Here is a 26,021-nt window from a genome sequence, read left to right on the forward strand (position 1 = left end):
ATTCATCTTTACACCTAACCTCCTGCTTGTATAAGTGATTTCATAGTAGTTACTGAACTGTTACTTTGTAACTACTAATTATATTCAGTGTTTTTTGAGACTTTCTGCTACTCAGTAGCTATCAAGATTTAATTAAGGAACTCTATTTTCTAACTAATCCTTAAATGAACAGTATTGCTTCTTCATTTATAACAAACTTTTAAAGAAACGGTGTTGCTTTCTTCAACTATAACAAACCCTTAAAGTGACAGTGTTGTTTTCTTCAAATGTGACTAAACCTCTAATGAACAGTATTGCTTTCAAACCCTTAAGGGAACAGTGCTGCTTTCAAACTCTTAAAGGGATAGTGCTGTCTTCTTCAAATGTGGCAAATCCTTAAAGGGATTGTCTATTAAGTAATATCATATCAAATATAACTCAACCTGCAAAAGGACTGTGTGCTTCTTAATAAAGTATTTTCAGCTTTAAATGGACTGTGCTGCTTCTCAATTAATTATTTAATTCCTAAAGGGATGCCTTCTACATTTCTGCAGTTGTGATCAAATTCTAAATAATTTTTTTCTTGACAACCTTGAAAAAAGATTTATCAATTCTTCTTCCCTGGCTGAGGCAGGCTTCTTATTTGTTGAAAAGATGGAGGACTACAACCCTGTATTTATTACAGAGAGCTAAATTGCATCACGATCAAGGATAGTTTTCCACTTTTTTGATCCTATAGTTTTACAATGCAAGGAGAAGTAATTTTCATTAAATTAGACTTTAGAGAAATTTATAATCTAATCCATATCAAAGTTGGACACGAATAGAAAATGGATTTCTATACCCACTATGGACATTACGAATATTTAGTCATGCCATTTGGTCTGTGTACTGCACCTCCAGTAATCCAGCGTTTTGTCAACAACATCTATTAGAGGTTTCTCAACTAGTGTTGCTCCCCTTATGACGCTTACCTCCAAAGGTGCATCCATTAGATCCTGGAATAAAGCTGCCGAAAACTCATTTGTAAAGCTAAAGCAAGCCGTCAGCTCCAATTTTGCATCATCCTGATCTTTATTTGCAATATAAACTTGAGGTTAATTCTTCAGAAGATCCGACGTCTAGCTGTGTCCACCTGGTTGCCTTCTTTTCAAATAAATCTTATCCTGCTGAAAACAACTATAATGTTTGACATAAAGAATTGTAAGCCTTTAGATGGCTCTTAGTGAATGGAGACATCTCTTGAAAGGCTTGCCAGTACTATTCCTGATCCTTACAGACCATAAAAACCTACTCTATCTCCAAAATTCCAAACACTTGAATCTACGGCAAGATCGGTGGTCTTTGTGCTTCTAGAGATTTAATTTCCAACGCTCCGATATACCTGCTTGAAAGAGCAAAAGGGTAGATGCCTGTCACAACAGTTCCACTGTGAGAGATTCTTCTATCCTCTCCTCTGAATATATTATACCCTCAGAAAGAATAATTTGTTCACTATCTACTTCTATGCTAGAAAGACTAAAGACAGCCCAATAGAATGTACCCCATTCCATTAAAGTACTGGAGAATAGGCTCTTCCCTCAGTACCACTACATTAGCCTTGGAGTCATGTCTAAGTGGATTTAATTATCAATTTATTGCCAATATCCAAAAACCATACAGTAATGTGGCTGGTAGTGGATTGGTTCTCCAAAATGGCACACTTTATCCCTATACCTAAACTGCCATCTGCAAGACAATTATCTGAGCTGTTCATTCAACACATTGTACAAGCACATGGTCTTCTAATCGACATTGTTTCTGACAGAGGCACCCAGTTTACATCATGATTTTGAAGAGCCATTTGCAAGAAATTTGGAAAAACCATTTCATTATCTTCCTTCTAGCATCCACAGTCCAATGGGCAGACAGAAAGGACTAACCAGTCATGGAACCCTACCTTTACCACTATTCCTCTGCTTCTCAGATAACTGGTCTACCCTACTACCCCTGGCAGAATTTTCGCACAATTCCAGAATCAATACATTGATTAAAAAACACTCAATTTAGGGGGGCGGGGCCAACTGCCAACGCATCAAGACATACTATCACAGAGCTCCTGAAATCTTATTGTTAAAACCTTGATTTTTGGTGTTTTGAAAACCTATTTATCCATCGCCTACATCACCCTTGGTATGGAGGAGTTTTATACACATTTTGTTTCCCTCTTGGAGGGTTTGATCGATAAAGCAGACAGTCAGTTTCACAGCCTGACCTCTATCGTCCTAGAGCTGCGCAACAAAGATGGCGTTTCTTACTTTCCCTGCCACGACACCCATGTGGCAAGCCAGACAGAAGACTCACTGCCTATCCTACAGGATTCTACCCGACCGCAAGAAGAGGAACCCGAACAGGGCTCAACTAGCACTTTCCCTGCAGCTACGGGCAGAGACCCGATGACGCCGAGTACAGCTATCCCATCTCACATTGATCCCACTACACCACGGGCTGTAAGAGTTGCCCGGATCATTATCGGACAATGTCCCCAGCCCTCTTACCCTTCTTATCTAAATCTGAAAGCGGACCTCTTGCCTGTGACTCGCGGGACTTTGACTGATATGGGAAGGTTGCAATTCAGAGCAACTCTCCGGTCAATGCAGCAAGCAAACTCTCAAGAATTCACCCTGGTTTTGGAACCCAGAATGCACATCCTCCTCGATGATACCACCACTAGTGCAAGGTTGTGGGGCCGCTCCGCTACACCTCCAGCTACACTCCATAATTCAGACTCCAGATTACATATGCCTGCCATATTTTTCAAAAAGGGAATTGGGTAGCCACCATAGCTGTCACCAAAGTGCCTATTAATGCTGTGAGTAGCCATCGGCTCTATTCTTAGTTATCTGCGGTCAGTGTGATTTTTACCGCTAAAGGCCTCACTTTATCTCATACACAGCAAGGGACATCGGTTATTGTGACACTACATACATTATGGTGTATGTGAACAGTGACAGTCTCTCAATCACTTCTTTGGGGTACTTATAGCAGTACTATATATGGGAAACCGGCTGTTACATCAGTAACTTTCTTTTTCAAGTCCTCCCTTTTGTTTGCCCGTTGGTGTTTCTCCTAGCTCCCACCGTGGAGCATGATTTGAAATCTCTGCAATCTCATTTAGCGAGAGGACTTTAATACTCTCATATACAAACTTTTAGGAGAGTATCCCTGTCTAGTTGTATATTATCATGCCATACCTTGATGGGTTCTTCAGCTTGCCCTACCAGTATAGACATTAACCTGTTTACTGTTATCATTTGCACTTACGGTATTATTGCCTACATTTGTGGTTATTTAAGATACATAGATATAGGGGAGCAACACATAATATAATCTACCTTAATTGCTGTTATATATTTTACATTTAAATGAGGGCTTCCTTTCAGTTAATTAGTTAGCAACTTTAAGAACATACAACAAATCTACTATATAATTGTATATTAACCAGATCTATCAAGTTGTTTCATTGCATAACTCACACATATCTTGCATTATATAACAAGTTCACAGACGCTGCACATTTGTTCATTTTTTAAATTGGCTCCTGTAGCACCTAAAAATGTTTGTAACTTGAAATGGGGAGTATTTTATATAACCAGTTCGTGGGCTTCTATCTGGAATAGTCTAGTGAGCTGCCTTACTTTACTCTGCATACTTATCCCATCTTCTACCTCCTCAATTGCCCTCCTTTGTGTACGTGTATGTGTATGACTAAGCTGTGATAAAATTGCTCTGCCACTATAATAGCCTTTTATGCTTTCATTATAATGTATTCAGCGCAACATGAGGGTTATCATATTTAAACCCATATTAAGACTACAACTGACGCTGTCTTATATATAAAGGGTATACTCTGATTTTGCTCTGTACACTTAATCCTGTTAACTCCGCCTTTAATTAGGACTACTATATACTATTGATGTTCACCTCAGACTATATATTTTAGAAGGTGTACCTCCCCCCTTAGGGCCCTGTGTGTCAGTGTTGTTGCGGCATGAGAATATTAGTAACCTTTACTCAAGCTATCAACTTATCTCCCTTAAAGTGCCCCGCTGGATAGATATTGGAGACCCTACAATTCCTCCTCATAAATGACATAAACTACATCCTGAGAGTTGTTTGCTTAGTGGCTGGCAGATCCTTATGTCCTCTACTTACACATCCGTCTTATATGGGAAGTTTGTTATTATGACTTAAGTTGCCCGGAGGGAAAATTTATACTTATGATGCCACTTCTATCTATGACTACCATCTTTTGTATTCCTAGGATACATATGAGAGATATATTGCAAGCCTTATCATATTTATTTTCCCAGAAAATACTATTCCCTAGGGTGAATTCATGGTTTACCCCCTCTCCCACATTGCTCTTTTGAGAACTGCCCGTATTCATCTTTTAAGAAAGCAGACTTACTTGTACTACGAGTTGGTCCAGAACTCAGTCGCCTTCTGTTTAACTATCATCCCCCATTATATAACAGTGATAAACAATAACTTTTAGCAACCAACTTCCATTTTCTATTGCCTCCCCAGAGGAATTTAGATATCTATTAGTGTGGAACCTCCCCTCATAGAGTCTCATCAGCACTTTACCTCCTACCCTTACAGAAACGCAGCCAAAGCTTTCCATATAGCTGAACAGGGCCTTTCAATTAGCCCCTCAACTAAATATATAAATTGCTATATGTTGAGCAATCTCTGCTCTCCCCTATTAATTACATATACAACAGAGTGTCCCCTGAAGACCATCCCTTTAACTATATAATACCCTCTATAATAGCCCCTAGCACCTCCTTATTTTGATATACTCTAAGGCTCCGCCCCCCCCCCCCTATTTCCCTTCCCCACTCCACTTAGAGCGGCTCGTGCCCGCTGGATTTCCTTTCCCCCTCCCCGCCAACTTGGTCCAAAAGTGACCAAGCAATAGCTAACCTCCACCTGTCCCAATTTTCCTTGTCATTCTATTAAATAACCACAAGAGCCGCAAGGTGGAGACCAACTTTATTATTCACATAATATAAAAATGAGGTTACACTATAATCTGTGGTTTTTCCAGCCATTCATATTTTATAATGTTATTTTTGATGACTAGATATTGGCTATAAATTCTTTACTCACAATTTGTTTATTAAGAATATTTTTGGAGAAGTACAGAACTCATGTCCAGAAATGTTATATTTCTTTTTCTTCATTATGTCTTTTGAGTATACTATACCCATTCTATTGTTAAATTTACAATGTTAACGGATGAATATTTTCTGTAATGCCTCTTATAACCTCAATAAAAAACATATGTTTAAAAAAAAAAAAAAAAAAAACACTCAATTTTTCCATGCTGCTTTGGGCTACAATTCACAAACTTTCCCACTAGTAATCCTATAACCTCACGTTCCTGCAGCTGATGACACGTCACTTCCCTTTTGTGACATTGGGAACAAATTTGACGGGTATTAAAAACCTCTGTCTCTTTGTATAAGAAATTGGCAGATCATTGTCACTGTTGGGCACTGGAATTTCGAGTTGACAATATAGTCTGGATAGCCAGCAAAAACGTGCATCTAAAACAAGCCTGAATGAAATTAGGCCCTTGATTTATTGGACCATTTCATATATTCCGTCGGATAAATCATGTTGCTTATTAGCTAGCTCTACCTTCTTCCCTTCTGGTTCACTTGGCGTTTCACATCTCCTTGTTGAAACAATATTTGTGTAACTGGTTTTCCCCTAAAACTGCTCGTCCTGCACCCTTGATAGTCGATAGTAAATAATTTTGTGTGACCCCCCCCCCCCCCGGCTCCTGCATCAGCAGATCATACTCCATTAGAATGCCTTAACCTCCTAAGGGCTTGAGCCGTGTAGCGCGCTTAACCAACCATGCATCTTTACACACAGCATGGCTCCGAATACGCTGCAGAAAGCACCTGGTAAAGAGAGCGTGACTGGGGATCTTACAAAACAAAGAAACAAAATCAAACATACATAAACATAAGACTTTTTAACATAATGAGGATGATAAACTTTGTGAATCTTTAACACAAACTTATCTGACACTGATCTGTAAACATTTTAGGGACAACAAACGTAAAATATTTCTAGTAGTGTCCTTCAAATAGTTCATCTAACATTGCAAGTAAAGATAATATGCTGCAGTCACAGTCATTGTATCCTTAAAACGGAGCCTAGGTACTGTAATGCTGCAATGTGTACTGGTATTAGGCTCAGTGGGTTCACTCCTGAGGCATCCATTAATGTCCAATAACATTCACCCCTGCTCATGTTATCACTGTGATGCCAGAAATGACAAGCCATTGTTTGTAAATAATGGCTAGTCTTGACTTCTCCCCTTCTCTCCCTGTCAGCACCCACAATAAGCAAAGTTTTAAAATTTATTTTGATAAAGTGTATTTTTAAATTTTATTTTAAGAAAGTTTTTTTTATTTATCCCTAGGATTTACTTGCCTTTGCCCTTGGCAATAAAAGGGTTAAAGGGACAGTGTATCATTTTCTTGCTTTTGATGTGTTCCTAATGATCCATTTTACCGGCTAGAGTATATTAAATTGTTTACAAATAGCATCTTTATCTTTATTTTGTCATATAAAATAGCTTTTTTTGTCTGATGTTTCCCTACCTATACTGAATATTTAAATACTTAACTATTTGCTATAGACAAGTTATGTAAACACAGCCAGCAGAAGAAATTACACTCGCAGTGGAGAATGGGAGAGATAATGTTCTAAAATGTTAATTCTTCGATTGTTTATTATAAGTATTGTATAGAGACAGATAAAAAAAGGGAAGCATTTCAGTGGTAAGATAAGGATGTCTGATCTCTGTGCAAGCTTAGCCTATTTTGATGGGTTGTGGTTTCAAAGAACAAATCCAGCTATTTAATTTACAAAAATAAATATAAACAAACAATTTCTCATACATTTTATACTCTGCAGATGGTATAACAAGTCATTGAGAGCATAAGAGGAAACCAATTTTACAGTACACTGTCCCTTTAAATTAAAAATGTCAAAATTCCTCTGCGTAAATACTCTTGGGTTTCTTATTCCTCAAAAACAGAATTTATGTTTACCTGATAAATTACTTTCTCCAACGGTGTGTCCGGTCCACGGCGTCATCCTTACTTGTGGGATATTCTCTTCCCCAACAGGAAATGGCAAAGAGCCCAGCAAAGCTGGTCACATGATCCCTCCTAGGCTCCGCCTTCCCCAGTCATTCGACCGACGTAAAGGAGGAATATTTGCATAGGAGAAATCATATGATACCGTGGTGACTGTAGTTAAAGAAAATAAATTATCAGACCTGATTAAAAAACCAGGGCGGGCCGTGGACCGGACACACCGTTGGAGAAAGTAATTTATCAGGTAAACATAAATTCTGTTTTCTCCAACATAGGTGTGTCCGGTCCACGGCGTCATCCTTACTTGTGGGAACCAATACCAAAGCTTTAGGACACGGATGAAGGGAGGGAGCAAATCAGGTCACCTAGATGGAAGGCACCACGGCTTGCAAAACCTTTCTCCCAAAAATAGCCTCAGAAGAAGCAAAAGTATCAAATTTGTAAAATTTAGTAAAAGTGTGCAGTGAAGACCAAGTCGCTGCCTTACATATCTGATCAACAGAAGCCTCGTTCTTGAAGGCCCATGTGGAAGCCACAGCCCTAGTGGAATGAGCTGTGATTCTTTCAGGAGGCTGCCGTCCGGCAGTCTCGTAAGCCAATCTGATGATGCTTTTAATCCAAAAAGAGAGAGAGGTAGAAGTTGCTTTTTGACCTCTCCTTTTACCAGAATAAACAACAAACAAGGAAGATGTTTGTCTAAAATCCTTTGTAGCATCTAAATAGAATTTTAGAGCACGAACTACATCCAAATTGTGCAACAAACGTTCCTTCTTTGAAACTGGATTCGGACACAAAGAAGGCACGACCAATTGAGACCTGTGGAACCTCCCCCTTGGGGGAAGCCCCTTGAATTCCAGAAGATAACCTTGGGAGACTATTTCTAGCGCCCAAGGATCCAGAACATCTCTTGCCCAAGCCTGAGCGAAGAGAGAGAGTCTGCCCCCCACCAGATCCGGTCCCGGATCGGGGGCCAACATCTCATGCTGTCTTGGTAGCAGTGGCAGGTTTCTTGGCCTGCTTACCTTTGTTCCAGCCTTGCATTGGCCTCCAGGCTGGCTTGGCTTGAGAAGTATTACCCTCTTGCTTAGAGGACGTAGCACTTGGGGCTGGTCCGTTTCTGCGAAAGGGACGAAAATTAGGTTTATTTTTGGCCTTGAAAGACCTATCCTGAGGAAGGGCGTGGCCCTTGCCCCCAGTGATATCAGAAATAATCTCTTTCAAGTCAGGGCCAAACAGCGTTTTCCCCTTGAAAGGAATGTTAAGCAATTTGTTCTTGGAAGACGCATCCGCTGACCAAGATTTTAGCCAAAGCGCTCTGCGCGCCACAATAGCAAACCCAGAATTTTTCGCCGCTAATCTAGCCAATTGCAAAGTGGCGTCTAGGGTGAAAGAGTTAGCCAATTTGAGAGCATGAATTCTGTCCAAAATCTCCTCATAAGAAGAATCTTTATTGAGCGCCTTTTCTAGTTCATCGAACCAGAAACACGCTGCTGTAGTGACAGGAACAATGCATGAAATTGGTTGTAGAAGGTAACCTTGCTGAACAAACATCTTTTTAAGCAAACCCTCTAATTTTTTATCCATAGGATCTTTGAAAGCACAACTATCTTCTATGGGTATAGTGGTGCGTTTGTTTAGAGTAGAAACCGCCCCCTCAACCTTGGGGACTGTCTGCCATAAGTCCTTTCTGGGGTCGACCATAGGAAACAATTTCTTAAATATAGGGGGAGGGACGAAAGGTATGCCGGGCCTTTCCCATTCTTTATTTACAATGTCCGCCACCCGCTTGGGTATAGGAAAAGCTTCGGGGGGCCCCGGGACCTCTAGGAACTTGTCCATTTTACATAATTTCTCTGGAATGACCAAATTCTCACAATCATCCAGAGTAGATAACACCTCCTTAAGCAGGGCGCGGAGATGTTCCAATTTAAATTTAAATGTAATCACATCAGGTTCAGCTTGTTGAGAAATTTTCCCTGAATCTGAAATTTCTCCCTCAGACAAAACCTCCCTGGCCCCCTCAGACTGGTGTAGGGGCACTTCAGAACCAATATCATCAGCGTCCTCATGCTCTTCAGTATTTTCTAAAACAGAGCAGTCGCGCTTTCGCTGATAAGTGGGCATTTTGGCTAAAATGTTTTTGATAGAATTATCCATTACAGCCGTTAATTGTTGCATAGTAAGGAGTATTGGCGCACTAGATGTACTAGGGGCCTCCTGTGTGGGCAAGACTGGTGTAGACGAAGGAGGGGATGATGCAGTACCATGCTTACTCCCCTCACTTGAGGAATCATCTTGGGCATCATTTTCTCTAAATTTTGTGTCACATAAATCACATCTATTTAAATGAGAAGGAACCTTGGCTTCCCCACATACAGAACACAGTCTATCTGGTAGTTCAGACATGTTAAACAGGCATAAAATTGATAACAAAGTACAAAAAAACGTTTTAAAATAAAACCGTTACTGTCACTTTAAATTTTAAACTGAACACACTTTATTACTGCAAATGTGAAAAAGTATGAAGGAATTGTTCAAAATTCACCAAAATTTCACCACAGTGTCTTAAAGCCTTAAAAGTATTGCACACCAAATTTGAAAGCTTTAACCCTTAAAATAACGGAACCGGAGCCGTTTTTATATTTAACCCCTTTACAGTCCCTGGTATCTGCTTTGCTGAGACCCAACCAAGCCCAAAGGGGAATACGATACCAAATGACGCCTTCAGAAAGTCTTTTCTATGTATCAGAGCTCCTCACACATGCATCTGCATGTCATGCTTCCCAAAAACAAGTGCGCAATAGAGGCGCGAAAATGAGGCTCTGCCTATGATTAGGGAAAGCCCCTAGAGAATAAGGTGTCCAATACAGTGCCTGCCGGTTATTTTACATAATTCCCAAGAATAAAATAATTCCTCAAAGCTATGAAGTATAAAATATGCTTATATATCAATCGTTTTAGCCCAGAAAATGTCTACAGTCTTAAAAGCCCTTGTGAAGCCCTTTTTTTCTTTATGTAATAAAATGGCTTACCGGATCCCATAGGGAAAATGACAGCTTCCAGCATTACATCGTCTTGTTAGAAATGTGTCATACCTCAAGCAGCAAAAGTCTGCTCACTGTTTCCCCCAACTGAAGTTAATTCCTCTCAACAGTCCTGTGTGGAAACAGCCATCGATTTTAGTAACGGTTGCTAAAATCATTTTCCTCTTACAAACAGAAATCTTCATCTCCTTTCTGTTTCAGAGTAAATAGTACATACCAGCACTATTTTAAAATAACAAACTCTTGATTGAATAATAAAAACTACAGTTAAACACCAAAAAACTCTAAGCCATCTCCGTGGAGATGTTGCCTGTACAACGGCAAAGAGAATGACTGGGGAAGGCGGAGCCTAGGAGGGATCATGTGACCAGCTTTGCTCGGCTCTTTGCCATTTCCTGTTGGGGAAGAGAATATCCCACAAGTAAGGATGACGCCGTGGACCGGACACACCTATGTTGGAGAAATATATACTTTTGTTTAGCGATTTTAGATTGGGTTCCCATTATTTAGTTTACAGTCCAAGCATAGCAAGTTTTAGTGTTAAACAAAAAATTCCATTCTTGTAGTATTTGGCCTTTATTTGCTATAAATTAATTGGAAACCTAGACATAAGAGATACTGCTAAAATCAGAACCAATTAATTGAGGGTATTTTTCTTTAACTACACTTATTTGTTAATTTTTGCCCCATTTTTTAATATTAAATTCCTATTTATTGTTATTTTATGTACCCATATAGGATATCACAGGAAAGGCTTGTTTGTATGTTAAATAAAAACAGTATTATATACGTATAGAAGAAATCTTTGTCTCATGCGGTCAGACACGGCTTGAGAACTAGCCCAGCAAAGGGGGTAAGTTGCGCAACAAATGTAAATATATATGTATATGCTTATATACATATATAGTTAGGTTTTACTAGGTGTATTTACACATATTAACACATAAATATATATGTATATAAGCATATACATTTAGGGAACACACAGTCCCATAGACCATAATGTAAAGGCACTTCTCAGTGCCGTTTTTTTTTTCTAACACCCCACACCCGCCACTTTTAACCCATAAAAACTGCCTATTGTCGTTGTTTTTATGGGGAAAAAATGCAATTTTTTTTTCATAAGAAACTAAAAGACCCTTTCTTTTGGGGGCATTTAGGGCCCGTTTAGAAAATTAACCAGAGATCTGAATGCTAATTGCTACCGTGAGCTTGCAGTAGCAATAACCAGCCACTTGTAATGACTGGTTATTTATCGCGCGCCCGCAAATGGGTGAATTTGCCCGTTTGTGGGCGCGTGATTAATTAGCGCTCCACTTGTATTCTAGCCCAAAATGTTCTAACCCATTAGTGCATTTTCATTTAGCACCTTTATGAAAATACTGATTATGTTTTGGATTCCTCTTATTCCCAGATTCATTTTCTTTGATATAACTTTCTCTCATTACGTTCTATACTAGCTATGATATTTGGCTACATTTAGTTTCTCAATTCTCAAGCTGAAGAAGTTTAGGTCTATCCTCAGCTCATGTCTAGTTATTTTATATTCTTTCTGCACAGTAACTCTCAGCTCCAACATCATTTTAGACAGACTAGAAAGAGTAATTGTTTCAGGGAGAGCACTGTTCATATGAATTCTGCTGCTTCTGAGATTATCTACAGCCATCAATTCACATTCTTGTTTTTTTCCTTGAGGGATTTAGAAAAGATACAGCTTTCCACTGCCAACAAAAAAATCATTATATCTCCCATATAACATCAGAGCATATATGTATTAAAAATATTAGACTCGTACATTTTTTTTTATTTATGACTTAAAGGGACACTCAAGTCAAAATAAACTTTTATGATTCACAAAGAGCATGCAGTTTTAAGACACTTTCCTAATTTATTTCCATTATCACATTTTTGCAGAGTTTTTTTATACGCACACTTTCTGGAGAACAAGATCATACTGAGAATGTGCACAAGCTCACAGGGTATAAATATACTAGTCTGTGATTGGCTGATGTGTCATATGATACAGGGGGAAAATGGGAGAAAAAATAATGTGTCAGAAAAAAAAAATCTACTGCTTATTTGAAATTCCGAGTAGGTGTTAAATCATTGTCTATTTATTATGCACTTGTTAATTATACAATTCTACTGCATTTAGTGGTCTTTAAAAGGGACAATCAAGTCAAATGAAACTTTCATGATTCAGAAAGAGCACACAATTTTAAGAATCTTCCCAATTTACTTCCATTATCAAATTTTGCATAATCTTCTTATATACACACTTTTTGAGGCACCAGTTTCTACTGAGCATGTGCACAAGTTCACAGGGTATACGTATACTATTCTGTGGTTGGCTGATGTCTGATACAGGGGGCTGGCAAATGGGAGAAAAAAGTAAATTTGCACAAAAAAAATCTGCTTTTGTGAAATTCAAAGTGTTATTGCATTGTCTTTTTAGTATGCACTTATTAATTATGCACTAAATTTAGTGGTCCTTTAAAAAAATGAAATTCATTGGGCCCCGCTGCTCTATAACCTGTCCACCTGCTCTGAGGAGGCGGACAGAGATCGCCACAATTCAACCCGATCGAGTACGATCGGGTTGATCGACACCCCTGTGGTGCAATGCTGCTGGTGCAATGCTGAATACGGAGAGCATATTGCAATGCTGCTGGTGCAATGCTAAATACGGAGAGTGTATTGCTCTCAGCATTCAGCGAGGTCTGTCCGACCTGATCCGCACTGTCGGATCAGGTCCGACAGACCTTTGTTAAATAGGGGCCAGTGAGTAATATTAGCACATTTCTATCCAATACTTAAAAATAAGTTTCCTGGCCAATAGTAGAATATAAACCTTTAAATTAGGACCTATTCCATACTGGTCTACTAAGAAATATAAGATATCTGCTAAAGTGAGTTCATATCCTGTATTGTATAATGTACCTAGAAAGAGACTTTGTCCCAAAATTGAGTTATCGTAGAACAATACCACAACAGGTGAAGTAAATTTGGAACATTTTTTTTTTCCCAAACGTTTTTATTTGAGGTTATACAATATATAAACAGCGGTAAGGTTACAATATAATCAGTGACATAAGCATATGTCTGAGTATTAGCATCTGAATAGTACAGAATGCCACCAATGCACAACTTATATATTATAGATAAAATATAATATTTTAAAACACAAACATTATCATTGATAAGTGATTAACCTATGTACTCTCAATCAAACCTCTTTTCATTTATATTTGGTTACAGTTTTTAAGGTAATGTAAATCTTATTGTTTTCCCCTAATGTGGAATGTAAAGATAAACTAGAAATAGTTATACCCCATGTAGAAGGTAAGGGTCTCCCTTGGACCTCTAGTATTATTATATATTGAGTAAAAAAAAAAATAGAGAGCGCCACTGATACTATATACAATAATTGTGTAGAAATGTGTATAATTTGTGTACATTTGTGTATGAGCAGCTGTTATAAAGGATAAACAAGTGGTAACAGCGCTGCAAACAACTGTGCAAAACAACCTTATAGTGTAGATACTAATGTGTATTTAAATATATAAAACACAGTATGCAAAATATGCAAACATAGTTGCAACCTCTATACAAAAGTGAATGATTACAGTTTTAGTAGTAATTTAAACACTTGAGAATGTTTTACAAGTGAATTGTATCTTAATACATTAATGCCTGCTGGCAGTATAGTGATATCTACTATCAATACAGTACAAAGGAACTGTTCATAATGTTACACAATAATAAAAACGTACATACAAAATAAAAATCTAATTAAAAAGGAGTAAAAGTTAACAGCAAGTCACAACCTACTGTTCTGGCCAGACACCTCCAACAATATACTCACTATGCGTTTCTGGGTCACGCCCCTTGAAACCTGATGAAACCTGATGAAGGGGCGTGACCCAGAAATGCGTAGTGAGTATATTGTTAGAGTTGTCTGGCCAGACCAGTAGGTTGCAACTTGCTGTTAACTTTTACTCATTTTTATTGAGATATTTTTATTTTGTATGTACATGTTTTTATTATTGTGAAACATTATAAGATTATGAACAGTTCCTTTGTACTGTATTGATAGTAGATATCACTATACTTCCAGCAGGCATTGCTGTATTAAGATACAATTCACTTGTAAAACATTCTCAAGTGTTTAAATTACTACTAAAACTGTAATCATTCACTTTTGTATAGAGGTTGCAACTATGTTTGCATATTTTGCATACTTTGTTTTATATATTTAAATAAACATTAGTATCTACACTATAAGGATGTTTTGCACAGTTATTTACAGCGCTGTTACCACTTGTTATTTATTATTATATATTGGTATGAGGATAAAATAGGGGGTATGTAACAAATAAAAGGCATATAGAGTCACTCTTGAACCCTCAGTAATATGTTATATGATTGTGATAAAACTTAAATATGGAACAGCAAACTAACAAGAAAACAGTATGTCACATGAGATTACAGCTATAGATATCAGTATAGGAATATAAATATTTTTAATAGTATAAAGTAAAATATCTATAGGATATATTTTCCTATGCTTACAATGTAAGCACTATGGTGTGGGGGGGGGGGGGGCGGAGAGTGGGTAAGAAAGTTAGCGAAGATCACACTAGCCAAGTAATGGGAGTTTCCAACCCATAACTATGGAATGTATAGATTTTTTTTTTAACTATCTCATATAACCGCCTGTTTAGCTAGTTTCATACAAGTGATTGTTTTCAGCAGGTTGCTCCTGTCGTTAGGGTCGTAGTATAGAATTTTAAAAGATAAGCTGTTGCATCAGTAATGTTATCTAACCTATAGTACCTATATGGATTGTGTTGAGTCAACCTGTACGTGTACCCATAGTGTATGTGGACTGAGACTTAGTAGTAAGCATGTGAGAATAATAATATGTACAGTCCTTCGGGGTATAGGGGCTATTTGGAGTAATAGATCTAACAGCTCAACCATATAGAACTCGACAATACATGTGAAATAGGAGTTGAGTTATTATCTACATCACGCTAGGGTGTAATACTCAAAGTATATATCCCAGTTCTCTGTAATCTGATGTTACTGCACCATTAGGTCTCTAACTCACATGTCATCTCAGGAAATAACTTATGATTAATCGGTGTCTTAATATATAACTGTACCATATCCTAGAACAGAGGAAGTAGTAGAACAGCATACAAAATATTATAACGTTTTCAGAGAGACCCCTCCCAACATTATGTAAGAAGCCAGTCATTTAAACCTGCATACAATTCAAAATACACATATTAATCGCAGCCAAAATGATTGAAATCAGGAATCCAGGAACTATGTGGGTGTAAACTATCATGTATAGCATACCGCTACATTAAGTATGTCTTCCTCACAGAACATTCAAACATTAGCTCACAGCTAGCTTTGGTACTGTTATAATAAGAAATACTAGTATTCCAGAAATCTTATATAAGCTAGTGTTGTAGGGCATGCAAAAGGAGTAAAACCAATGTAAGACCCCTAAACTTTAAACAAGCTTCACAAGCCAGATTTTAAATGGTAAGTAATATGGAGTTGGACTATAAGACCTGCATAAATTTGCTGAATTAGCAGAGAGGTTGCACTATTAATAGGGTATAGTCTGGTAGGCCTCACCAGTACATATAAATAAAGCATGTAAGTGTACATTAAATAAGAAACTCAGGTTTTATGACCTTCATAAAGTCAAATGCGTTTGTTAATACACTGAATCTCAAGAGTGGTATTTATTGGGCCGTTTTAACCCACTCCTGTTCTACCAAAGGACCTATCTGACAGCTGAGCTAAAAGTCTCCAGTGTCCCACATTAAGGTAGGTCATCTCTCCAGGTAGAATAATAGTGTGTTGAAACTGACAGGTAGCTGACCATGAAGCTAGTCTACAAGAGTATTGAGGGGGAAAGAGATTGTGGGAATCTTTCTCTCTAGGGATAGGTGCTAAAGAAATACTTAGAGGAGATGGGCTCACATGCTGGAGGTAAAGCCGTCTATTGCCTCGGAATGATCCCTCCAGTCTGTTGCCATGTTTAGTTTCCCAGTCACTAGCATCACAGAGTCAGGACTACCCTTCTTACTCACTTCGATTGTAGCGGGTAGGTATATGGGGATAATGGTTCCCTTAGCCACAGTCCCAGTATCTCCGTCCGACAGAGCCGACTTGACTTTGCCGTTTTGGGGTATGGTTCTGTGTAAACTTTGGGCAGTGGTTCTGTCTGGGCTGCCTGTGCTCCTTTGGTAGGTACATTTCCGGTGCGTTAGCAATGTTTGCACTCTCGCTGTATTCCACCAAGACCCGATTGTCAGCGCTCACATCACATGGCTCCATTGGGGTAGTAATATTCAGCCGTGACACTGTGCCATCTTGGGATGCATGTTGCATATTGATTTTCTTGGACCATTGTGTGAGTAATGTGCATAGACCAAACAAGTGATCTCTCAGTAAGTCACATAGGCCCCTATTTACCAAAGGTCTTGCGGACCTGATCCGACAGCAGGAAGGCCGCCAGCAGGAAGCTGTCAATCAACCCGATCGTACTCGATCGGGTTGATTTCCGGCGATTCCTGTCCGCCTGCTCAGAGCAGGCGGAAAGGGTTATGGAGCAGCGGTCTTTAGACTGCTGCTTCATAACTTGTGTTTCTGGCGAGTCTGAAGACTCGCCAGAAACACGGGCCCACAAGCTACTTACAGAGCTTGATAAATGGGCCCCATAGTCTGTCTTCGAGTGTTCCCACCATCATTGTCGTTAGGAGAGGGTGTCATAGAAGGGTCCCTTCAATGTGGTTAGCGTCTTCTATGTCAGTTACTGCTGCCTCATCAATCAATTTGAAGAGCTGCCCGGATAAGGGATGTAAAGTGTACTCTTGGTTCTTCCAAGACTACAATATGTGTCCTCAGTTAGGGATCTGGATGATGGATCAAAAATATGCTAAAAATTTGAACCAGAAATCCCCAATAATCAATATTAAATCTGGGAGCTCCTGCAATGTGCTTCTAGTCGCTTTGGCAGTTAGCTCCGCCCCACTCAGAGAACATTTTAACATAAATGTTTTGTATTTTTACTAAATTTAGACCAGCGCTCGACAAACCCAGGGAGTCACTGGCTCCTAGAATTTTATAACTGGCTCCTAACTTTTATTCTCCATAAATCTATATTCAAAAACCACTGTCTGGCTCCTAAAAGTAGGTCTGGCTTAATATTCTTACTGGCTTCTAAATTTTTAACAGATTTGTCAAACCTTGATTTAGACAATACACCAGGAATTATATAATATTTATTTATTATTCTCATTTGGGATTCTCTTAGGTACATATTCAATGTGCGCAAAGTGTCAGCAATGAAGTTAAAATGCTTTTGCTTTATTCAAAACTTGAGTAAATATCCATAAAGGGTTACAAAAGCACACAAAAATGTAGCGGGACCTCTATCCCCAAGTGACAGCTTACGCGTTTTGGCTATAGAGCTGTAATCATAGCTACTACTCACACATACCATCCATTATTTAAATGCAGTACAAACAGCCTACTGGTTAAAATGTAATTGGGGAGGGATCTTTTAGTTAAATAAGTATTACATATGCAAAAAGGAAAAATATATACATATACATATATATATATATATGTATATATATATATATATATATATATATATATATATATATATATATATATAGTGCTATTTAACTTCACGGACCCTAACTTCTGCTAGTGACATATATGAATATTGATTAAATCAATAGAACATATATTTGATGTGGTATTATTAACCATCTTAACCGAATAATTTCTCTATCCAAAATAGAGGTCCATATCAAGGCATTAGAATTCACTTGATTACCGTATCCAATTCCATCAACATATTATAGTTTAATGAAAGAGAGAATCTATTTTTTTGGACGGTCTTTAACAACCTGATTAAGCAAAGATGAATCCCAAACTATGGGTTCCTTGTGAATTATCCTTTTAACATAATATCTTAATCCAATGTATGCCCATAAATATTTTTCTGAGGCCCTAAATAACAATTGTACGGTTTTGAAAGAGATCTCTCATGAAAATTTATTAGAAAAACAATATTTTTTACCTGAAAGAATATGTCCATCTGAAAAAGGGTTTACCTTTATAGGGTTTACCTTTATAGACAAATATCTTGAGATTTTATCATTTGTTTTTAACATTTTACATGCTTGCTTCCAATATTCCAAATATTTGTAATACTTACTTCAATGTTTCTGACATGAAAAAACTTTGCTGGACATTATCATACTTAGGACTTGTGACGTAAACATCTTTAATTCCCGAATATCCAGTTTCTGTCTTACAATACTTTTCCAGTGCCTGGATAAACAATGAGATATATATTTATTTGTGTATGATTACAAATTGTCATCTTGTTGTAGGCCTATATTCCAATGCTTTACTGAAAAACACAAAAAGTGAATTGTGCAAAAAATGTTTCTGCACCTTCGTTATAACATAATATTTTGCATTGAGAAATAATCTTTAGAATTCACACATACTTTACTGAAAATTTATTACAAACAAGCAAAATACATACATGCTACATGCATTTTGCTAGCTAACCTTCATAACAAACAGGTTTTGGACAATATAGACCATTAAATCACTGTTTGTTATCAGTAATAATCAATAGTGAATAACCCCACACAGCCAGTTTAAAGTAGGCCTATATTACATCAGTAACAATATCAGTAATCTCATTTGGCTAAAACAACCTCCGGTTACTACCACCACAATAAGTAAAATAATTCATTATAGAGTACATTTATGGTAGTGCCTTGCAAACAAACTTTTCAATGGTTTATCTATTCGTTTTTGATCAATTTTATATGTTCTCCTTAGGCATTTGCAGTAATGTACAAGTGTGTTTTGAAACACAGAAGATCAGATCAGAAGTGCGATGCAAGTAAACTAACTTATACAACTGCTTTAGTCCTTTGTGGACTCAATTTAATTATGTTTTTGCTATCACATAGTGATGCTGAACTAGGTCAGTCACTAAATAAAGTTTTTGTTTTAGTAAAAAACAGAATTTATGTTTACCTGATAAATTTCTTTCTCCTACGGTGTATCCGGTCCACGGCTTCATCCTTACTTGTGGGATATTCTCAATCCCTACAGGAAGTGGCAAAGAGAGCACACAGCAGAGATGTCCATATAGCTCCCCTCAGGCTCCGCCCCCCCAGTCATTCGACCGACGGTTAGGAGAAAAAGGAGAACCATAGGTTGCAGTGGTGACTGTAGTTTACAAAAAATAAATTTAAACCTGACCAAAATGCCAGGGCGGGCCGTGGACCGGATACACCGTAGGAGAAAGAAATTTATCAGGTAAACATAAATTCTGTTTTCTCCTACATTGGTGTATCCGGTCCACGGCTTCATCCTTACTTGTGGGAACCAATTAGAAATAATGATTTGTTCCAGCCACCAATAGTTAAAAGACCTTTATTTCTTCATTAGTGGGGTCTTTAGACAAACATACAACGTTTCAGACCTGCTATAGGTCCTTAGTCATGTATACTGAACATACACTGATTCATCATTTAAATACTTTACACCTGGTCAATTGTTCACCTGTTATCATGTGACTACTCGTTATTGCATCACTGCCATCTTGTGGCCATCTAACATATATATTCCTATTGCAAAAAAGCATTTTTTTTTGGAGTATTTGCAGGATAAGGCAGATCCTGGGTTCCGTGCCCCACAAGCCACATATCTGTTGGTGCTGTTTTCCACACTTTGCTTTGTGGGAACCAATACCAAAGCTTTAGGACACGGATGAAGGGAGGGAACAAGTCAGGTAACCTAAACGGAAGGCACCACTGCTTGCAAAACCTTTCTCCCAAAAATAGCCTCCGAAGAAGCAAAAGTATCGAATTTGTAAAATTTGGCAAACGTATGCAGTGAAGACCAAGTCGCTGCCTTACAAATCTGTTCAACAGAAGCCTCATTCTTGAAAGCCCATGTGGAAGCCACAGCTCTAGTAGAGTGAGCTGTAATTCGTTCAGGAGGCTGCCTTCCAGCAGTCTCATAAGCCAACCGGATGATGCTTTTCAGCCACATCAAGATTGTGTAACAGACGTTCCTTGTTAGAAACTGGATTAGGACACAGAGAAGGAACAACTATTTCCTGGTTGATATTCTTATTGGAAACCACTTATGGAAGAAAACCAGGTTTGGTACGTAAAACGACCTTATCTGTATGAAACACCAGATAGGGGGAATTACACTGCAAAGCAGACAATTCAGAAACTCTTCTAGCAGAAGAAATAGCTACTAAAAACAAAACTTTCCAAGATAGTAACTTAATATCTATGGAATGTAGAGGTTCAAACGGAACCCCTTGAAGAACTGAAAGAACTAAATTTAGACTCCATGGAGGAGCCACAGGTCTGTAGACAGGCTTGATTCTGACTAAAACCTGTACAAACGCCTGAATATCTGGCATAGCTGCCAGACGCTTGTGTAACAAAACAGACAGAGCAGATATCTGTCCCTTTAAAGAACTAGCTGACAGACCTTTCTCCAATCCTTCTTGGAGAAAAGATAGTATCCTTGGAATCCTAATCTTACTCCATGAGTAACCCTTGGATTCGTACCAGCAAAGATATTTCCGCCATATCTTATGGTAAATTTTCCTGGTGACAGGCTTTCTAGCCTGGATCAGATTATCTATAACTGATTCCGAAAACCCACGCTTAGCTAGAATCAAGCGTTCAATCTCCAAGCAGTCAGTTGCAGAGAAACTAGGTTTGGATGTTCGAATGGACCTTGAATTAGAAGGTCCTGCCTCAAAGGCAGCTTCCATGGTGGAACCGATGACATATTCACCAGGTCTGCATACCAAGTCCTGCGTGGCCACGCAGGAGCTATCAGAATTACCGAAGCCTTCTCCTGTTTGATCCTGGCTACTAGCCGGGGGAGAAGGGGAAACGGTGGAAAGACATAAGCTAGATGGAACGACCAAGGCGCTACTAAGGCATCTACCAATGTCGCCTTGGGATCCCTGGACCAGGACCCGTAACGTGTAACTTTGGAGTTCTGACGTGACGCCATCAGATCCAGATCTGGAATGCCTCATAGCTGGGTCAGCTGAGCAAAAACCTCCGGGTGGAGTTCCCACTCCCCCGGATGGAAAGTCTGACGACTCAGATAATCTGCTTCCCAGTTGTCCACTCCTGGGATGTGAATTGCTGATAGATGGCAGGAGTGATCCTCTGCCCATTTGATTATCTTGGATACCTCCCTCATCGCCAGGGAACTCTTTGTTCTCCCCTGATGATTGATGTACGCTACAGTCGTCATGTTGTCCGACTGAAATCTAATGAATTTGGCCTCCGCTAGTTGAGGCCATGCCTGGAGCGCATTGAATATCGCTCTCAATTCCAAAATGTTTATCGGGAGAAGAGATTCTTCCCGAGACCATAGACCCTGAGCCTTCAGGGACTTCCAGACCGCGCCCCAGCCTAAGAGGCTGGCGTCGGTCGTGACAATGATCCACTCCGGTCTTCGGAAACTCATTCCCTGAGACAGGTGATCCTGAGACAACCACCAGAGGAGTGAGTCTCTGGTTTGCTGGTCCATCTGAATCTGGGGAGACAAATCTGCATAATCCCCATTCCATTGTTTGAGCATGCACAGTTGCAATGGTCTTAAATGAATTCGAGCAAAAGGAACCACGTCCATTGCTGCAACCATTAGTCCTATTACCTCCATGCACTGAGCTATGGAGGGTTGAGTAATGGATTGAAGAACTCGACAAGTGTTCAATAGTTTTAATTTCCTGACCTCTGTCAGAAAGATTTTCATTTCTACCGAGTCTATTATTGTTCCCAGGAAGGGAACCCTTGTGAACGGGGACAGAGAACTTTTTTCTACGTTCACCTTCCACCCGTGAGACCTTAGAAAGGCTAGAACAATGTCCGTATGAGCCCTTGCTTTGTGAATGGACAATGCCTGTATTAAAATGTCGTCTAGGTAAGGTGCTACTGCAATGCCCCTTGGCCTTAGCACCGCTAGAAGGGACCCTAACACCTTTGTGAAAATTCTGGGAGCAGTGGCCAATCCGAAGGGAAGAGCCACGAACTGGCAATGCTTGTCCAGAAAGGCAAACCTCAGAAACTGATGGTGATCTTTGTGGATAGGAATATGCAGGTACGCATCCTTTAAGTCCACGGTAGTCATATATTGACCCTCCTGGATCATTGGTAAAATTGTCCGAATGGTTTCCATTTTGAATGATGGAACTCTGAGGAATTTGTTTAGGATCTTTAAATCCAGAATTGGCCTGAAAGTTCCTTCCTTTTTGGGAACTACAAACAGGTTTGAGTAAAATCCCAGTCCTTTTTCTGCTGTTGGAACTGGGTTTATCACTCCCATTTTTAAAAGGTCTTCTACACAATGTAAGAATGCCTGTCTCTTTATCTGGTCTAAAGATAAGCGAGACATGTAGAACCTTCCCCTTGGAGGAAGGTCCTTGAATTCTAGAAGATACCCCTGAGAGACAATTTCTAGTGCCCAGGGGTCCGGAACATCTCTTGCCCCGGCCTGAGCAAAGAGAGAAAGTCTGCCCCCTACTAGATCCCGGATCGGGGGCTACCCCTTCATGCTGTCTTGGTAGCAGTAGCAGGCTTTTTGGCCTGTTTACCCTTGTTCCAGCCTTGCAATGGTTTCCATGCTGGTTTGGGCTGGGGTGCGTTACCCTCTTGCCTAGTGGCTGTAGTGGTAGAAGCCGGTCCATTCCTGAAATTGCGAAAGGAACGAAAATTAGACTTATTTTTAGCTTTGAAAGGTCTATTCTGTGGAAGGGCATGGCCCTTTCCCCCAGTGATATCTGAAATAATTTCTTTCAACTCTGGCCCGAATAGGGTCTTACCCTTGAAAGGAATATTAAGCAATTTTGTTTTGGACGACACATCCGCCGACCACGATTTTAGCCAAAGCGCCCTACGCGCCACTATTGCGAAACCAGAATTTTTCGCCGCTAATTTAGCTAACTGAAAAGCGGCATCTGTAATGAAAGAATTAGCCAACTTCAGGGTGTGAATTCTATCCATGACTTCATCATAAGAAGTCTCCTTCTGGAGCGGGTTTTCTAATTCCTCAAACCAAAAAGCAGCTGCAGTGGTTACAGGAATAATGCAAGAAATTGGTTGAAGAAGAAAACCTTGTTGAACAAAAATTTTCTTAAGTAAACCTTCTAATTTTTTATCCATAGGATCTTTGAAAGCGCAACTGTCTTCTATTGGTATAGTTGTGCGCTTAGCTAGCGTTGAAACTGCCCCCTCTACCTTAGGGACCATCTGCCACGCGTCCCTTCTGGGGTCAACAATGGGGAACATTTTCTTAAATATAGGAGGGGGAACAAAAGGTACACCTGGCTTCTCCCACTCCTTATTCACTATATCCGCCACCCTCTTAGGTATTGGAAACGCATCAGTGTGTACTGGGACCTCTAAGAATTTATCAATTTTACACAATTTTTCTGGGACCACCAAAGGGTCACAATCATCAAGAGTAGCTAGGACCTCCTTAAGTAGAGCACGGAGGTGTTCAAGCTTAAATTTAAATGCTATGGTATCAGGCTCTGCCTGCTGAGAAACTTTTCCTGTGTCAGAAATTTCTCCCTCAGACAGGCCCTCCCTCACCGCCAAGTCAGATTGATGTGAGTGTACTACAGATAAATTATCCTCTGCGTCTGCTTGCTCATTTTCTGTATTTAAAACTGAGCATTCACGCTTCCTAGGAAAAGCTGGCAGTTTGGATAAAAATGCTGCGAGAGAATTATCCATTACTGCTGCTAACTGTTGCATAGTAATAGCAATTGGCGCGCTAGATGTACTGGGCATCGCTTGCGGGGGCATAGCTGGTGTTGACACAGAAGGAGAGGATAGTGAGCTATCCTCACTACCTTCAGCTAAAGAATCATCTTGGGCTATATCTTTAAGTGTGAATGTACGGTCCTTAAGCTGTTTGGACGCTATGGCACACTTCACACATAAATTTAATGGGGGAACCACCTTGGCCTTTGAACATACAGAACATAGGTTATCTGAAGGGTCAGACATGTTTGACAGACTTAAACAGATCTTCAATGCAATAAAAATTATTTTTGACAAAAACGTTACTGTGTCTTTAAATAATAAAAGTGCACACTTTATTACTAAAACATCAAAAAAACCATCAAATAAACATCCGATTTTAATGAAATTTTCACCACAGTGTCTTAATGCTTTGAAATGATTGCACACAAATTTTCAGACCAATTAACCCTTTAATGCCCAAACCGGAGCTAATAACAGCAATTAACCTGTTAAAAACACTACAGTACTATGCCACAGCTTCCACTGTGGCCTTTACCTTCCTTAGGGATTATTTTAGTAGGAAATAAGCCTCTCTGGAGTCTTTTCTGATGCCTCTGGACTCCCCACATGAAGCTGCAAGAACTGCCTAAGCAAAACAACTGTGCAATTTAGGCCTGAAAATGAGGCCTCCTCCCTCTTCATTCCAGAGTGGAGGGGCCTTTCTGACTAGAATAGGTGTCCAAATAAGTGCCAGGCGCAAAATAAAACCCCAAAAGTGTTTTAAAGTCTGAAAAAACACCTTATTTATAGTGAAAACATGCTAAAAAGCAATCGATTTAGCCCACAATAGGGTCAACCAGCATAGAGCCCTTAATATAAGCCATAATTTTATACAGAGTCTAAGAAAAATGGCTTACCTATCCCAGAGGGGATTGCTGATAGTCTTCTAGCATTACTAGGTCTTGTTAGAAAAATGACTGATCATACCTGAAGCAGTTAAGCCTGCAAACTGTTCCCCCGAACTGAAGTTCTCTGGTTTCAACAGTCCTGCGTGGGAACAGCAATGGATTTTAGTTACTGGTGCTAAAATCATATTCCTCTCGGCAGAAATCTTCATCACTTTCTGCTGCAGAGTAAATAGTACAAGCTGGCACTATTTTAAAATAACAAACTCTTGATAGAAGAATAAAAAACTACAACTAAACACCACATACTCTTTACCACCCCCGTGGAGATGCTACTAGTTAGAGCGGCAAAGAGAATGACTGGGGAGGCGGAGCCTGAGGGGAGCTATATGGACAGCTCTGCTGTGTGCTCTCTTTGCCACTTCCTGTAGGGATTGAGAATATCCCACAAGTAAGGATGAAGCCGTGGACCGGATACACCAATGTAGGAGAAATAATATTAAACAAAACAAAAAAAAGAGTAAAACTGCCAGAACCATTAATACAATTAAAGAGACATTTAATTTAAAATTAAATGTCACCGTATGTTTAAGCAAAGTAAAAAATGCATTGTACATTTATTATTTTTTCTTTAGCTGTTTTTCACGTAATTTACAAACCTGTATAAAAGCGAATCAAATGATGTATCTATTAAATCCCCATATACTTTAAAGTTGAATTTTATAGAAAAATCACTATATAAAGGTTTTTAAAGTATTGTGATTGGCTCCTATGTCTGTACCACTTCCCCTAAGAAAATGGTCCATGCTCCAGTTCGTCTGGCCTATGTATGTGCTACACAGTGATTGATTACATTAGTACAGCAGCCCAGCATTCTATTGACTTCAATGCCTTAATAAATATTCTAACTGTGTTTACAGTGGAGGACCTTTCATTTCCTTTTTTACAAGTTGTAATACATTTAATCCCACCTCTACCAGAAATAAAACAATCCTCCTAAAACAAAAGGCTAAAATTGTTTTTTTTTCAAAGATAGATGTTTTATATTTGCCATGAATTATGGCA

The 26,021-nt window shown here is 39.1% G+C and overlaps 1 protein-coding gene across 1 annotated transcript in view; it reads right to left on the reverse strand.

Moving 5' to 3' along the window:
- MAN1C1 (mannosidase alpha class 1C member 1) overlaps nt 1–26,021 on the reverse strand; it is a 378,811-nt gene that overhangs the window by 57,055 nt on the left and 295,735 nt on the right. The window contains exon 12 of the mRNA XM_053705384.1: nt 18,447–18,562. Coding sequence (XP_053561359.1) covers nt 18,447–18,562 — 116 coding nt within the window. The remainder of the gene's footprint in view (nt 1–18,446; nt 18,563–26,021) is intronic.

This window comes from Bombina bombina, chromosome 3, assembly GCF_027579735.1.
Source record: "Bombina bombina isolate aBomBom1 chromosome 3, aBomBom1.pri, whole genome shotgun sequence".
NCBI classification, from domain to species: domain Eukaryota; kingdom Metazoa; phylum Chordata; class Amphibia; order Anura; family Bombinatoridae; genus Bombina; species Bombina bombina.